At 38.5% G+C, this 16955-nt stretch overlaps 1 protein-coding gene and 1 long non-coding RNA gene across 2 annotated transcripts; both read left to right on the top strand.

Moving 5' to 3' along the window:
• Positions 1-1896: 1896 nt before the first annotated feature.
• On the top strand, positions 1897-6015 carry LOC121761918 (wall-associated receptor kinase-like 14). The gene is made up of 3 exons (XM_042157633.1): positions 1897-2797; positions 4469-4546; positions 4624-6015. Exons 1-3 carry the CDS (start codon positions 2071-2073, stop codon positions 5787-5789), a joined length of 1971 nt encoding a protein of 656 aa, XP_042013567.1. The 5' UTR covers positions 1897-2070; the 3' UTR covers positions 5790-6015.
• Positions 6016-13264: 7249 nt separating this feature from the next.
• Positions 13265-14258, top strand: LOC121761939. The gene is made up of 2 exons (XR_006042132.1): positions 13265-13874; positions 14005-14258. It is a non-coding gene; the product is annotated as an uncharacterized LOC121761939 (long non-coding RNA).
• Positions 14259-16955: the final 2697 nt, after the last annotated feature.

Here is a 16955-nt window from a genome sequence, read left to right on the forward strand (position 1 = left end):
AGGTTAGTAGAAGGTGGGTCCTATATTTATTTATTAGTTTTATAATAAAATGTGAGTAGTATAAAGTTAGTGGAATGTGAGGTCCATTACCAAATAATAGTAAAAGGTAAATGGGACTTGTATTGGTGGACCGGCGAAAATGGCAAAATGAGACATTTAATGATGATAGAGGGAGTAGTATCTTTTTTTCCTAATATTTGTTTATGTTATACTCCCTCTGTCCCATTAAACTGAAACGTTTTCCTTTTTGAATTTTTACGTTAAAAATATAACATTTTCCTTAAATGAAAACAATATCATCTCTTCTTTTCCTCTCTCAGCATCAACTCACAAAATAATGTTACACAAAATCTTGTATTGAAAAGCTAATGTTTCATATTTACTGGGATGAGAGGGTATAGGACAAGCACAATAGGGAACAAAGATATAACCTTTGGGATAAGCCGAGGGATCACTTATTAGCGATGGAATGCAGATCGGGAATAGGGGGAGAAGACTTTAAAATCTTTTCGACAAAGGAAATGAAATATGGTAGAGGAAGTGAACGAACTATTTTAACTGGGGAAAGAAAAAAATGGTTGGTCTCAAGAGAGAAAGTTACATTATTGTTTACAAAACTGGAAATGTATCATCCTAGTAGCTAAGATGGAGGGAATAGAATGCAACATCAATCTTTCCTCTTAAAATTTTATACTCCCTCAATCCCAATTTAAGTGGAACATTTCTAATTCGACACGAGATTTTAGGTAGTGTTGTTTTGTGAGTAAAGTAGAGATAAAAAGTAGCGAGAGTGACGTTTCTATATTTAGAAATAAGTTATTTAGAGCGAAACATCTTTAAAAGGAAAATGTGTCAGTTAGAGTGGGATAGAGGGAGTATTTGTTTATATTTTAAAACCAGACTATTATATCAACTCTTCCTAAAAAATAGGCATAACTGAAAATAATGAAGGGCGAAATAATAGGAAATAGATAAATATCGAAAATCTCATCCATTACATAAATACTCATTTTAATTAAATTTAATTACTAAGAGTCACAATTTTGTTACCATGTGTCAAATTTATATTCATTCAATCAAGAGATCAAATGGCTCTCCTAGGGTATCCACTCGACAGCTACGGGGTAAAACTAAGGAGATTAACGCTACTCAATACTCTCTAAAGTCTCGTTAATATCATGCAAGTAAACTCTTAATCTTAGCTAAAATAGTGTCGATTCAACATATTAATTATTAACTTAATTATGTTGTTAGTGTGTGTTTTAGCTTAATGAATTAAATAATTGCTATCGCCTTTGAAATTAAAGCTTGTTTCGGAAACTATTGTTAAATGTCAAAGTAAAGTTTGAACATACGACAATGGAGTGCAGAAGGAAGAAAAGTTTCATTGATTGACATATATGGAGTAATACTCCCTCGGTCCCTCATTAATCGACACATTTCCTTTTAGCACGAGTTTTAAAAATATAGAATTTTGTTAGTTTAAATAGAGATGTTAGTTAAATAGACAGAATAAAATAAGATAGATTAAAAAGTAGAGAGAAAAATGTAAGAGAGAGAATGAAAAAAAAGGAAACGATTCATTCAATTTAGGACATCTAAAATTACTTAACACGGACGGAGGGGAGTACTCCCTCCGTTCCATACTAGTAGAGTCATTTTGTCATTTTGGTATGTTTCAAAGTAGTGGAGTCATTTCGCTTTTTAGTAAAAGTCAATACATTTCTTCTCACTTACTTTACTTTCTTTTACTTTATTCTCTATTTATCTATCAATTTTTTTTTCTTTTCTAATTTATTTTTTCTTTATTTAACTCACACTTAACATAATTTTTTCTTAATTTATGTGCCCAAAAGGAATGTCTTCACTACTAGACAGAGGATTTATTATTTATCATCATATATTTATCCTTAATATCGCCACCTGATCAACATCGATCCAGATGCGATGTAGATCAACATGTCCAAATTTCTCCATTGATTCTTCTTCAAATTAAAATTTCCACTTACCTAAACACATTGCAATTGAGTCCACATACATACATGTACACACTTTCTTGATTCCTCAAAAATGAAATTAAAATTCCACAATTGTATCATCTTTATTGTAATTCACACAATCCTCACGATCGCACACTCATCGGCCGCGTTGTGCAACCACACATGCGGCCGCCGGAAACTCCCGTTCCCCTTCGGCTTCTCCTCCGCCTGTCAAATCCAGCTCAACTGCTCCGGCAACGGCACGATCCTCGCTGCCGACTTCCCCGTCCAATCGGTCAACGCCGAAACCATCCTAGTCAACCTCCCGGCCGTCTGCGGCCGCCCCGTGGAAGCGCTCCGCCGCCTCTTCACGGCGAACCTCGCCCCGACCTCCCACAACGCCGTCCTCCTCCACGACTGCCGGAATCAGAGCAGCGGCTGCCTGATCCCGACGACGATGGTGCAGACTCACTTCGAGCGGCTCGACTGCGACGCCGGGAACGCCACCGTCAGCTGCTACTCGGAGCCTGGCAATACGACGTCGTTTATCGACTACGGTAACCTCGCGAGGAGCGGATGCAGATCGCTGTTCTCGGCGATTTCGATGGAGGCTTACTCGAATAGCTTGTCGGTTTCGCTGGATGTTCAGGTCGTCAGAGTCGGGTGGTGGCTCCGCGGGGGCTGCCGCTGCTCCAGGAATGCGAGGTGCGTTCGTGTCTCGCCGCCGCTGGGCGGTGATGAAACGACGGCGTATCGGTGCGAGTGCTTTGAGGGGTTCGACGGTGATGGGTTTCTCGACGGAGTTGGATGCCGGAAAGGTAAAATCTGACGTGTCATTTTTCTTTTTCTTTTTTTTGTTCCGTTAATTATGCTTTCTTTTGCCTTTTCTTTTCTTTATATTTGACTTGACCAATCAATTGCTTTTTGCTTTTATGACACGTGACATGATATTAGGTAGCCACTCATAATCAGAAGATGTTAACAATTTAATTCGAGAAACATTTATAATTTGCTTATTTTCGTGTGTTAGATAAAGATTGAGAATAGCATATTTAAGGTTAAACGGAAATGTTAAGTTCCAAAAGTTAAAATCATTTTTCCATTAAATTTCTCATTGTTTAATATAATAAGAATTCTCACCGAGACATAATCATGATGTGTCGTGGAATATTGACTGGTGGACATATATAATGGTATTGGAAGTCTACGCGCATTATAAAATTTGATATTTTGATTTGGTGGTTGTGTAAATCTGATCCACTATCTAATATGACAAATTTTCTCCCATCATGCTATTGTAGAAATTTCGTAATTTTCATCATATTTGATTTGATGCAAACATAATTAAATGAATACTACTGTTATTTGCTACAATCATAGTAAAAAGTTTCCAGAGAAAAAGGCATTAAAATGGGGCAGTTGAATTGTGATGTTATTATGCTAGGGGAGATGGATTTATTTGATGATTAATTTAATTCAGCGTCAATGGATAAGGAGTTTACGGGTAAGAACTAAGAAGCTTTGTGGTTTTGAGTTGTAGATGAAATATGGTCAATTTACGGCTAATGAGTTTTGAGTTGTGAATAATAATAATCCTTATCATTTTTATCTTTGTAATAATTGGTTATGCAATTTATTCACACTAAATACTGGTAATAAGATAGAGTACATAAGTTCATGTATGTAAACATTTTCATGTAAAGATCAGAAACACAAGTGACTGAATTCTTTTAAATATGTGTTCTAAGAAAATAATATTTATTAAATTAAATGGAGATAAAATAAAATAAAATAAAATAAACAAGTAAATAGAGAGTAAGCTGGAAAAGATTACAAAATGTGTTGTTTCTTACTAAAAGTGTAACATGAGATAATCAGAAAATGAATATGCATCACTTGTAATAGATAGAAAATGAAGTAAGTAGAAATTAGTCAATGTACTGGTTTATGTCCTTAATTGTAAAATTAATTAAGACTAAATTTATGAGTTTATAAGTTGGTGATTACGGATTAAGTTTAGTTTCAGGGCATTTTAATAAGTTTGATTGAGAAATTCTTTTTTAGTTCTTGGAAATTAAGGGTTAAAATAGTATACCGGACTATCGTTTATCTTTTCTATATTAATCAATATTTCCTCACGTTCCCTATTAAATGGCCTCGTTTGACTTGACACGAGTTTTAAGAAATATAATGGAAAGTGTGTGGAAAAAAATAGTGGAATACTGGAATGTGAGCGGAATGAATTAGTGGAATTATGAAGTTCATTATCAAAAGTAGTACAAAGTAAGAGTGCCAATATATGAGAGAGGAGCGGAAAAGGAAATTGAAGCCAATTAACGCGGGACAGAGGGAGTAGTATTGTAAACTTGCTATTCTAGTAAACATTACTTCAATTGAAACTAGGTGTTTATTCATATATTTATTTGAAACTAATTATGAATTTGTTAAGAATTTCTATATAATGAAACTAAATATATGTGGTATGACAGAATCACAAGCATGTAATCCTTCGAACTATTTGTCTGGGAAATGTGGAGGAACAACCAGAGTTGGCGTTCTAGTTGGAGGTATGAATTGACTTAATTACCGCTCTCTCTTGCAATTTCAAAACTGAAGTAGTAACACATAACCTTGTGCTTCTTAGGTGTCGGAGCAGGTGCTTCATTAATGGTGACTTTAGGTCTCTTGTTCTGTTTCATTAGTAAAAGATCAAAACTAAGAAGCCGAAGCAAGAAAAGCAAAAATCTATTGGAAACAAGTGGAATAACAATCCCCATCTATTCCTACAAGGAAATGGAGAAGGCCGCCGACTCCTTCTCCGAGAAGAGAAGGCTCGGCAACGGCGCCTATGGCACGGTCTACCGCGGTAAACTGAACAACGACACCACAGTCGCCATCAAGCGAATCCGCCACAGAGACAGCGTCGGCCAAGTCATCAACGAGATCAAACTCCTCTCCTCCGTCAGCCACCCCAACCTCGTCCGCCTCCTCGGCTGCTCCATCGACAACGAGGAGCAGATCCTCGTGTACGACTTCATGCCCAACGGGACCCTCTCTCAGCACCTGCACCGAGAGAAGGACCCCGTCATGCCCTGGCCCGTCCGCCTCACCATTGCCGCGGAAACGGCCCAGGCCATATCTTATCTTCACAACGAAATGAATCCTCCCATATACCACAGGGACATCAAGTCAAGCAACATCCTCTTGGACGGGGAGTACCGGTCCAAGGTGGCGGATTTCGGCCTCTCCCGGCTAGGGATGGTTGAGTCCTCCCATATCTCCACTGCGCCTCAAGGTACCCCAGGGTACCTTGATCCGCAGTACCATCAGCATTTCCATCTCTCAGACAAGAGCGACGTGTACAGCTTTGGCGTTGTGCTGGTCGAGATCATCACCGCGCTGAGGGTCGTGGACTTCGCCCGGCCTCAGAATGAGGTAAATCTGGCTGCTCTGGCTGTGGATCGGATAGGAAAAGGGTGTTTGGATGAGATCATCGACCCGTTTCTTCGACCGAGCCTTGATTTGTCAGTGCATAAGGTGGCTGAGCTGGCGTTCAGATGCCTGGCCTTCCATAGGGACATGAGGCCTACCATGATGGAAGTGGCGATTGAGTTGGAACAGATAAGGATGAGTAAATGGGGATTGAATGTGGTGGTTAAGAAGCACGAGTACGACGTCGTCGCCTTTTTTAGCAGCACGAATTCGATGGATACGGTCACCGACTGTTCTCCTATTTCTGCAGCGGAGTCATGGCAGAGTGATCAAAGCTCTCCGTCTTCGAATAGTCTGCTAAATCGCGCACCGAGCTGATTACAGTAAACTTGTTTTGTAATAAAAGAATGAGCACATATGTATGTGATTGCTAGGCGTATATCATAATGTTTGTTTTAGTGCAATTATCAGTAAATCACTTGTGACTCTAAATGTACCATGTTGGACTGTCAATATACATTCAAACATTCACTCAAACTGATGGAGTGGAATTGAGATGGGCCTCAATATTTAAAATGATTTTACCTTTGGGCTCTTCATTTCAGATGTCATGGGCTGAAAATTTAAGTGAGGCCTATATTTATTGTTCGCCTTATTTACTTTTCTTAGTTTTTATTTAATTGATCTTTGGTTAAAGCATAGTTAACAGTTGTGAATAAATTAAATTAATTGTTTGGAATTAAGTTTTCCTTGAATTAATTTAACTTTAGGCATGTGAGCTTGTTTGACTAAATCCTAGGGATTTTTTTAAAATTATTAATCTCTTGATTAATTAGTTTCTATGTTTTAATGTGAGATTTGCGGTTAAATATATAAGCGAAATAGGATATGAATCCCTATAGGATAGGTGCACATCCTCCGTTTTTAATTTATATCTCGAAGCTAAGTTGCTTATTTATTTTTCTCAAATAAAGACAATAGCAAGGAAGTAACTTCCCAAGCAGAGGTAGTTTACCAAAGTTGTAAGGTTAAGGTAAACTTTTCTATCCTACTATGGATAAAAATATGAAATATTTTGACGCAAATGATGTTGTCTTGTCGTAAATGATTTTGTTTTATGTAATTATTTCTATCTGTTTTGGTTATACCTAATGTGCTCTGCCAAAATTTATAAATTGAATTCAAGTCCTTGCTAGGGGAGAGTCCTAACTCGGACTAGTGTACACGAGGACTGTGTGTCATGGTAAGGGATGGCCAGACCGTGGAAAGTTTGGCCTTTTAAGAAAATCTCGAGTTTTACTGGGACGTTGGCTTGATAATACATTACAAATGTATAATTATATTTTTTTGTAATGCGTTCACTAAGTACCCATTTACTCAACCCTGCATGTATTTTTGAATGTGAAGGTTGAGTCGTGATAGGGGGAGTGTGCTATTCCAAGTGGCATACTCTCGGCAATTCATGTATTCATACATGCAACCGTATTTCATTTGCTTTCATTGTGTTTTTAAAATAAGTTGAACCTTGCAGTTTTCTTAAGACTCTGATGTTTGATAAGTCGTATTGTTAAAACCTTTAAATCAAATCTTCATAATTGAGTGTATCCTATTTTTTATTTACTTTCTAGTATTCTATTAGTGCATGCTCGACAATTTATTCTTCTCTGTTTCTACCCCACTTCTTAATTCCCACTGTTAGGCATGGATTATTGATCTTTGCTTTCCTTAGTAAAGTGTGTTTGTGACTGGTGAAGTTGTAGTTGAGTAGTGTTTTAATGTTTTGAATGCTCTAGTACTCATTTGGTGTGTTTACTTATTTAGTACTCATTTCCCAAAATCTTAATTTTCTAGTTAATGTTTTCAGGTGCTGATTATTAAGAATGTTTGGTGTGTTTACTTATCTAACTGTGTTAACAATTATTTCTTGTGTTGTGTTGTCACGACCGCACTTCCTAAGGATAGAAAGTATGGTGGGTCGCGACTAATGGGGGAATGAAGAAGCGGGGAAGAAAGGGGAAACAATCAAGGGGTACGACATGTAGATCAAAAGATGAAACTTTATTACCAAATTATAGTCTGAAATCACGAAGCAACAAAGTTCGTAGGAAAAATAGTCCAACACAATAAAGAAAACATAAGAGTTTAAAACTTTACGTAGCGGAAGCAATTGAGAGTTAGCTACTACTATGTATGAAGACACAATAGCAACCGGAACATTTATTGAATATGGTCTCGGTCCAATGCTCAACATTCTCCGTCTCCCGTCCACGCTCAACCTACACATAGGGAAAACATATGCAGGGGCTGAGTACTTGATGCACTAAGAGAACTCATGCCCAAAATACATTTCATCACTAAAGTTATGTCAAACCACCGTTGAGTGAAACTCGGGTTTTACTTTAAAAAAATGCCGAGAAACACTAAAATCATTTCCATCGTAAAACATGGCTGCAGCCCATCATCATCATCATCCTCCATCATGTACCATATCTGAACCATCATGTGAAACGAGAATGTGGCCACAAACTCGATCACTGGACCGGCCGACCACAAATGACGGCTCACGATCCCCATCAGTGCACTAGTCTGAGTAGGGATTCACTCCCTAGTCAGACCCGAATTCGTTAACCATCAAAGTCTAGTAGGACATTATCCTAGTAGACAATCGGATAGGCAATTCAAAACATAAAATACGGCATGACATAACATTCAAACCACCCTTATCTCACCATATACATATCATTGCAAATAAAAGAGTTTAAGTAAAAGAGCCCACCTCGAAAGCTTAGAATATCCTTAAATAACTTCTCGTTCCGACTTTAGCGGCCGTGCGAACCACCTTTTCGGAAAATACATAAAGTACACATCAATCTCAATAACGAAGACATTTAGAATGCATGCACTCTAATTAACGTCTTTTATTTCATTTTCTCAGGTTTCGTGCATTTTTGATTATTCGGCGGCCGCCCAAGGCGTCGCGTGCGACGCCGGTCGGCCGCTTACGGTCGTTCTTTCCTCCGTTGGCTCCTCGTATTTTCCATGACGTCGGAATAAATTTTTAAAAATTACTTAAGCGCATAATTAATTTATCGCAACTATATTCCCTCAGACTATATTTATTTCTGTCTTAAGATAGAATTCCTCGTTGAAATATTCCGGAAATAAATTAAAATTTCCCATGATTAAATTAAATCATTCTTTATGATTAAATTATCGGCCCAACATAATTATTTCCTCACCTTATATCTCCAATTTAAATTAGAAAACCCCAAATGAACTAAAAGAGGGCCTAACCTAAAAAAACAAAGGCCCAAGTTCCACAAAAAAAACAAAAGCCTATTCTCTTAACTCCCCAACATACACGTCTCTCCATCTTTCTCCCTATCTTCTTCTCTTTCTCCATTCTTCACTGGTTTTAAAATACCCATCGCCCCTCCACTTTCGCATCGAAGCCGCCGGCTTAAACATCCGCTGCACCGTGCCGTCGAGCTGTTCCATCGCTGCTGCTGTCCGCGTCGCTCGCTGGAGTCGCCGGCTGCTGCGTCTTCACTGCCGCTCGCCGACGGTTGCTGCTGGAGTCGCTGGGGAGGTGCCGCTGCTGTCGCGGTTTTGCTCGCTGTTGTCGCCGGCGCCCGAACCACTCCGATCAGCCCCGCACTTCACTCGAGCAGCCCTGAATCGTCACCGGCAGCCCCATCAACCATTCGCAACAACCCCGAACCGCCCCGATTACAACCGAACCGCTAAGGTCTCACTCAAGTTATGTCCTTTTCATGTTTTCAATTTAGTTACAGGTGGGTTTAGTTCGTGATTGTTCGATTGGCGGTGTTCGATTTATGTTGATTGTTGAATTTCTTGTGGGAGGTGGGTGTATGAAAATAATGTATGAAATATATACAAAAATTCATGCTTTGGTGAATTGATAGAGATTATACCTCAAAAGGATTGAACTTGGTGATGGAGGAGCAAGAATGGTAGCAAGGTCTCTTCCTTCTCTCTCAGCTCTCTCCACTTCTCGGCTCCCTCTCTCCTTTTTTTCTTGTTGTGAAGTATAATGTGAGAAAAGGATTGAAGGGGCTAATGTATTAACTTGTGTGACTCTTGGGTGGTAGAATTAATGGTGGAAGATGGAAGATAAAGAGTATTGATGATGGAAACTCATGGAGTTGGCATTCCATTTCATGTGAAGGAGGATTGGGCTTGAAAAAAAAGAGAAGTCTATGAAGAAATTGGGCTAAAAATATCTCCCACAACTTTAATTAAATTGTTTGGGCCCATTTAGTTGTAGAGCCCAAATTTGTAAAATTATTTATTTGTTGGACTTTTTCGATTGTCATGGCCCAAAGTCATTTTTATAAAAACATTTGGACTCAAATTTTATTTGAGAAGCCCAAGTATATATATACTTTACATTCTCGCATGTCTTTTTATTAATTAAAGTTCACGGAAAACTTTAATTAATTTCGTCGTTCTCATTTCCAACAAAGATTAAGATAGCTATTGTAACAATTAGTACTTAAAAATTACGGGCGTTACATTCTATCCACCTTAATAAAAATTTCATCCCGAAATTTGCTCATTTCTAACAAACAAATCCGGGTACTTCTCTTTCCTTTTATCCTCGAGTTCTCAGGTAGCCTACTCATAACCAGCATGGTTGTTGCTCGGGCACTCTTTGGTAAAATGTCCATCTCCACCACATTTGTAGCATACATTAGTCCCAATTCTGCATTCACCCCAATGATTCTTCTGGCACTTGGCGCAGGGAGGCGCTCTCTGACGGTACTCTCCACCTTGGTAGGGAGTAGCTTGTTTTCCTTTGCCCCGTGCAGAGTTTGGGGTACCTTGGAACCTTTTGTTGTCGAGGCATTCTCGGCTCCCATCTCACTTTCTCTTCTCGCGGAAATTTTGTTGTGGTGTAGGTGGTGTTGGGGTAGTAGGCGTTGTTGTGCTTTCTCGTTCCATTGCTTCATCTACATCCAAAGCATGAGACAGTGATTCGGCATACGAAAGCCTTCCACGGCATGCCAGGGCCATTCTTATTTCATGCCTCAGACCATCACAAAATTTCTCCCCCATCTTCTCATCAGTATTCACTTGCTCTGGTGCATATCGAGACATATCGCATAAGGCACGGTCATATTCAGTTACTGTCATCCGCCCTTGCTTCAGATTGTAGAATTCGGCTTCCTTAGCCTTACGGTAAATCCTCGAAATGTACTTATCATATAATTGCTCCTTGAAGTCTTTCCAAGTTAGGGCGTCCAGTTGTTCCCGCGACATCGTTCGCTGCTTGGTCTCCCACCAATATTCTGCGGACTCAGTGAGCTGGTAGATCGCGTAAGATAGACGTTCCTGATCGGTGCACCTTAGGAATTTAAATATACGTTCTATGGCACGTTTCCATGTTTCAGCCTTGGCCGGATCTCCCATTCCATCAAACACCGGAGGGCATTCTTTTCGAAATTCCTTTTCGATGTTCGTTCTGGTTGCGGTGGTGGTGGTGGTGGTGGTTGTCCCTCAGGTCCCACACTACTCTGGGTTTCATTGTTGGCCTCGTTTTGGTTATGAACTGGTGCGCGTCTTGGAGGCATTCTGATTAACATATACGTTAGTACAATTATCCCAAATTTTCACCACTTGGAATTCGCTATTTTCTAAGCCTCATTCATTCCATCGATAAATACATTGCCTTAATAAAAAGTATAGTCCGGGCGTATATGACTTAGCCTACATCTAAGGCCTTTGAAGTCTACATCTCATAATATTATAAATCATACTCCATTCATTATCACGTCCAACATCAATTGCATAAACATTTCTCATTTCAAAACATTTTACCTTCTCTTTCGTTGAGCGCGGCGAGACGGAATGTTGAGCCTTCAATGAATACTCTTTTTGTCTAGCGAAACGAGTCTACACTAGATTGAATAAAAGACTCTCGGTCTAGAGCGGAAGGAAAAATGGCTCTAATATCATTCTGTCACGACCGCACTTCCTAAGGATAGAAAGTACAGTGGGTCGCGACTAATGGGGGAATAAAGAAGCGGGAAAGAAAGGGGAAACAATCAAGGGGTACGACATGTAGATCAAAAGATGAAACTTTATTACCAAATTATAGTCTGAAATCACGAAGCAACAAAGTTCGTAGGAAAAATAGTCCTACAGAATAAAGAAAACATAAGAGTTTAAAACTTTACGTAGCAGAAACAATTGAGAGTTAGCTACTACTATGTATGAAGACACAATAGCAACCGGAACATTTATTGAATATGGTCTCGTTCCAATGCTCAACATCCTCCGTCTCCCATCCACGCTCAACCTGCACATAGGGAAAACATATGCAGGGGCTGAGTACTTGATGCACTTAGTGAACTCATGCCCAAAATACATTTCATCACTAATGTCATGTCAAGCCACCGTTGAGTGAAACTCGGGTTTTACTTTAAAAAAAATGCCGAGAAACACTAAAATCATTTCCATCGTAAAACATGGCTGCAGCCCATCATCATCATCATCCTCCATCATGTACCATATCTGAACCATCATGTGAAACGAGAATGTGGCCACAAACTCGATCACTGGACCGGCCGACCACAAAGGACGGCTCGCGATCCCCATCAGTGCACTAGTCTGAGTAGGGACTCACTCCCTAGTCAGACCCGAATTCGTTAACCATCAAAGTCTAGTAGGACATTATCTTAGTAGACAATAGTCCTACAGAATAAAGAAAACATAAGAGTTTAAAACTTTACGTAGCGGAAGCAATTGAGAGTTAGCTACTACTATGTATGAAGACACAATAGCAACCGGAACATTTATTGAATATGGTCTCGGTCCAATGCTCAACATCCTCCGTCTCCCATCCACGCGCACTAAAATCATTTCCATCGTAAAACATGGCTGCAGCCCATCATCATCATCATCCTCCATCATGTACCATATCTGAACCATCATGTGAAACGAGAATGTGGCCACAAACTCGATCACTGGACCGGCCGACCACAAATGACGGCTCACGATCCCCATCAGTGCACTAGTCTGAGTAGGGACTCACTCCCTAGTCAGACCCGAATTCGTTAACCATCAAAGTCTAGTAGGACATTATCCTAGTAGACAATCAGATAGGCAATTCAAAACATAAAATACGGCATGACATAACATTCAAACCACCCTTATCTCACCATATACATATCATTGCAAATAAAAGAGTTTAAGTAAAAGAGCCCACCTCGAAAGTTTAGAATATCCTTAAATAACTTCTCGTTCCGACTTTAGCGGCCGTGCGAACCACCTTTTCGGAAAATACATAAAGTACACATCAATCTCAATAACGAAGACATTTAGAATGCATGCACTCTAATTAACGTCTTTTATTTCGTTTTCTCTGGTTTCGTTCATTTTCGATTATTCGGCGGCCGCCCAAGGCGTTGCGTGCGACGCCGGTCGGCCGCTTATGCTCGTTCTTTCCTCCGTTGGCTCCTCGTATTTTCCATGACGTCGGAATAAATTTTCGAAAATTACTTAAGCGCATAATTAATTTATCGCAACTATATTCCATCGGACTATATTTATTTCAGTCTTAGGATAGAATTCCTCGTTGAAATATTCCGGAAATTAATTAAAATTTCCCATGATTAAATTAAATCATTCTTTACGATTAAATTATCGGCCCAACATAATTATTTTCTCACCTTATATCTCCAATTTAAATTAGGAAACCCCAAATGAACTAAAAGTGGGCCCAACCTAAAAAAAAAAACAAAGGCCCATGTTCCACAAAAAAAACAAAAGCCCATTCTCTTAACTCCCCAACATACATGTCTCTCCCTCTTTCACCCTATCTTCTTCTCTCTCTCCTTTCTTCTCTGGTTTTAAAATACCCGTCGCCCCTCCCCTTTCGCTTCGAAGCCGCCGGCTTTAACAGCCGCTGCACCGTGCCGTCGAGCTGTTCCATCGCTGCTGCTCGCCGCGTCGCTCGCTGGAGTCACCGGCTGCTGGGTCGTCACTGCCGCTCGCCGACGGTTGCTGCTGGAGTCGCCGAGGAGGTGCCGCTGCTGTCGCGGTTTTGCTCGCTGCTGTCGCCGGACAGCACAGCTGCTGTCGCCGGCGCCCGAACCACTCCGATCAGCCCCGCACTTCACCCGAGCAGCCCTGAATCGTCACCGGCAGCCCCATCAATCATTCGCAACAACCCCGAACCGCCCCGATTACAACCGAACCGCTAAGGTCTCACTCAAGTTATGTCCTTTTCATGTTTTCAATTTAGTTACAGCGGGGTTTAGTTCGTGATTGTTCGATTGGCGGTGTTCGATTTATGTTGATTGTTGAATTCCTTGTAGGAGGTGGGTGTATGAAAATAATGTATGAAATATATACAAAAATTCATGCTTTGGGGAATTGATAGAGATTATATCTCAAAAGGATTGAACTTGGTGATGGAGGAGAAAGAATGGTAGCAAGGTCTCTTCCTTCTCTCTCGGCTCTCTCCACTTCTCGGCTCCCTCTCTCCTTTTTTTCTTGTTGTGAAGTATAATGTGAGAAAAGGATTGAAGGGGCTAATGTATTAACTTGTGTGACTATTGGGTGGTAGAATTAATGGTGGAAGATGGAAGATGGAAGCTCATGGAGTTGGCGTTCCATTTCATGTGAAGGAGGGATTGGGCTTGAAAAAAAAAGAGAAGTCTATGAAGAAATTGGGCTAAAAATATCTCCCACAACTTTAATTAAATTGTTTGGGCTCATTTAGTTGTAGAGCCCAAATTTGTATAATTATTTATTTGTTGGACTTTTTCGATTGTCATGGCCCAAAGTCATTTTTATAAAAACATTTGGACTCAAATTTTATTTGAGATGCCCAAGTATATATATACTTTACATTCTCGCATGTCTTTTTATTAATTAAAGTTCACGGAAAACTTTAATTAATTTCGTCGTTCCCATTTCCAACAAAGATTAAGATAGCTATTGTAACAATTAGTACTTAAAAAGTACGGGCGTTACATGTGTGGTGTTAAAAAAGATCCAAAAATCTTGTTTCTTAACATTCAATTTTCTGGTTTTCACCTACCTTTTGTTCTTATTGTATTGCTTGTTCATTTAGGTGTGTTTAATGGTGTTAGAAGTCTATCCGATTGTTTTGAGATTTCTGTTGTCTAGACGGGTCCGATTTGTATGTTTGTATGATTCTTGTTGGTATTTTTTTTTCAGCATTTTTTCACCAATGTTAAGTGTTTCCTCAATGAATCTTCAAGTTTTAGCTTTTAGCTTGGAGTTTTCAATGCACATTTGGAAGTATAAGTTTGAGTTGGTGTTTCTCATGCATTGCTAATTGTTTAGCTACCATTTAATCTCTTACACTTAATTTTCGTGCCTTCAATGTAGATTTAGGAGCCAAATTCAGCTTTTAGAACCATTAGTTGTAGGCTTTTATCCATTATTTTTGCACATTAGGTAATTGCAGTTAGGAGACAACTAGCACATATTTTCTTTTCTCTTGTGGTGGCCATTTAGCTTAGTAATATCTGCACTCAACTTCCATTACATCTGATTTCAATTAGCATTTAGAAGTCCATACACTTAGGCTAATTATATAGGCTTTTAGACCATCTTTTTACATGTCTCTTTCATAGTTTCTAGCTTTTTTTCAGGTGATAATATTCGTGTTAATTTCAGCTTTGTTTTTATTTTTGAAAAATTCTATTATTCATTAAGTGCAAAAATTTCTTGTCACTATCTAAGTTGCTCAGTTTGTCAACTTAGCCAATCTGCGTTCAAGTTTAATTGAATCACTTTAATTTCGTTTTATTTCCACTTTTAGTTCCCATATTAGTTTGAGTCTTATTTATATTTCGTATTTCAGTTCCCTTCCCCCTAAATCGCCAAATTCTTTTAAGTGTGGAATACTTGACGGATACGGCGTTCCACGTTGGATCGACACCCAAACTTACCATTTGCTAATCATTAGTATCTTGGAATGTGAGAACTTAGAGCATCTCCACGGAAGGAAGGTAAATAGAAAGGTAAAGAGAAATAACTATTATATTTACCTCTTTTTTGTGAAAACTTATTTTTCAATGGAAATGGTATTTGAGAAGATATTATAACTTCTTCAATTTTAAAGGGGTATGTGTACCTCTTTTTAAAAAAAAGATAAATATGTTAGTTTATTAGAATTCACTTTATTTAAGAAGGTATATGTAAATGTTTTGAAAAGATAAATGAAAAATATACATTCTCAATTTATCACTTTTTCTTGAAAATAATCTTATAAATAGTTGAATAAAAGGAACACGTCCCTACTACACATGTGCAAAACCCCTTCGCTCAATAAAGCAATAGAAATTAACCTTTGTAAACACAGTTATTAAAAATAGGTTTCCAGGCTCTAAATGTCAATTAAAAGTTTTTTTTACATCGGGGTCTATAAAAGATTACAAAATGGCTATTAAACATGGCCAAATTTTATCTCCTAAGATTATACTACCGATTTGTAGATTCAGTACAAGTAAGAGAAAGTTCTCGAAGCAAATTTTTGCTCTCTCATTGGATAATCTTATTAATATCACTAATATAACAAAGTAATTATGTCTGTGACATACTTATCATCGTGTGATAAGCTAGTTTTACAAAAGTACTACTGTATAATCTTCCTAACAACGCCAATTAGATACTATAATCCTTGTTAGCTTCTACAAAGTTCTGTTTATCAATTAAAATAGACATATGTTAGCTTCTACAAAGTTGTGTTTAGTAAAAGTCAATACATTTCTCTATAATTACTTTACTCTCTCTTATTTTTTTCTCTCTTAATCTCTCTACCATTTTCATTTTTCACTTTATTCTCTCTTTACTTAACTCACCTAATACAATTTTCTTAATCTCCGTGCCGAAAAGAAACACCTCAATTACTATGGAATGGAGGGAGTACTTTTTTCTAACCATTTAACTCACAAAATAACACTACATAAAATTCCGTGCCGAAACGGAAATGCACCGCTTAGAGTGGAACATAGGTAGTAATTTAGAATTGTGGCTTTACAAAACTAAATTTGGTTAAATCACGTTATCGGTGACATTCAAGAGGCCAATGCATTTTTGTAGAGAAAAAGTCTAGAATTCAAACTATCATCGCTCCCTTTTCCTAAAAATCAAACAAAAAAGAATGTTACTTTAACTCCATTACATCTACTTTGATCGTCCGTATACAAACTAAGAATTCAATAAGCACAAAAATATCTCAATAAAATTAAACGAATTATACATTAAATCGAAGATGGTCATACTAGTTCTCCATGGTAATCAAGATCTTATATGAACATCTTAAGCAGATGTTGTTTAACATGAAAGATTGACCATCTCTCTATTGCGGTGTAAACAAAAGATATTTCGGTAATTAGAGAATCTCAAATGATCTGATTCCTAAAATGGTATCAGAGCCCTCCTGATTTAGGGGCAAGGTCTGTGTGGCTCAGGGTTCAGTGGATTACACTTGCAAGTTTTCCAATATCTCCCTGTGAGCTCGACCAAGACATGTGTGTGATC

The sequence above is a fragment of the Salvia splendens genome, chromosome 13 (genome assembly GCF_004379255.2).
Source record: "Salvia splendens isolate huo1 chromosome 13, SspV2, whole genome shotgun sequence".
NCBI classification, from domain to species: domain Eukaryota; kingdom Viridiplantae; phylum Streptophyta; class Magnoliopsida; order Lamiales; family Lamiaceae; genus Salvia; species Salvia splendens.

Coding starts and splice junctions, on each gene's coding strand:
- LOC121761918 (XM_042157633.1), top strand. CDS start 2,071: ATGAAATTAAAATTCCACAATTGTATCATCTTTATTGTAATTCACACA. Junction 2,798..4,468: donor CGGAGTTGGATGCCGGAAAG/GTAAAATCTGAC, acceptor GTGGTATGACAG/AATCACAAGCATGTAATCCT. Junction 4,547..4,623: donor AGTTGGCGTTCTAGTTGGAG/GTATGAATTGAC, acceptor TGTGCTTCTTAG/GTGTCGGAGCAGGTGCTTCA.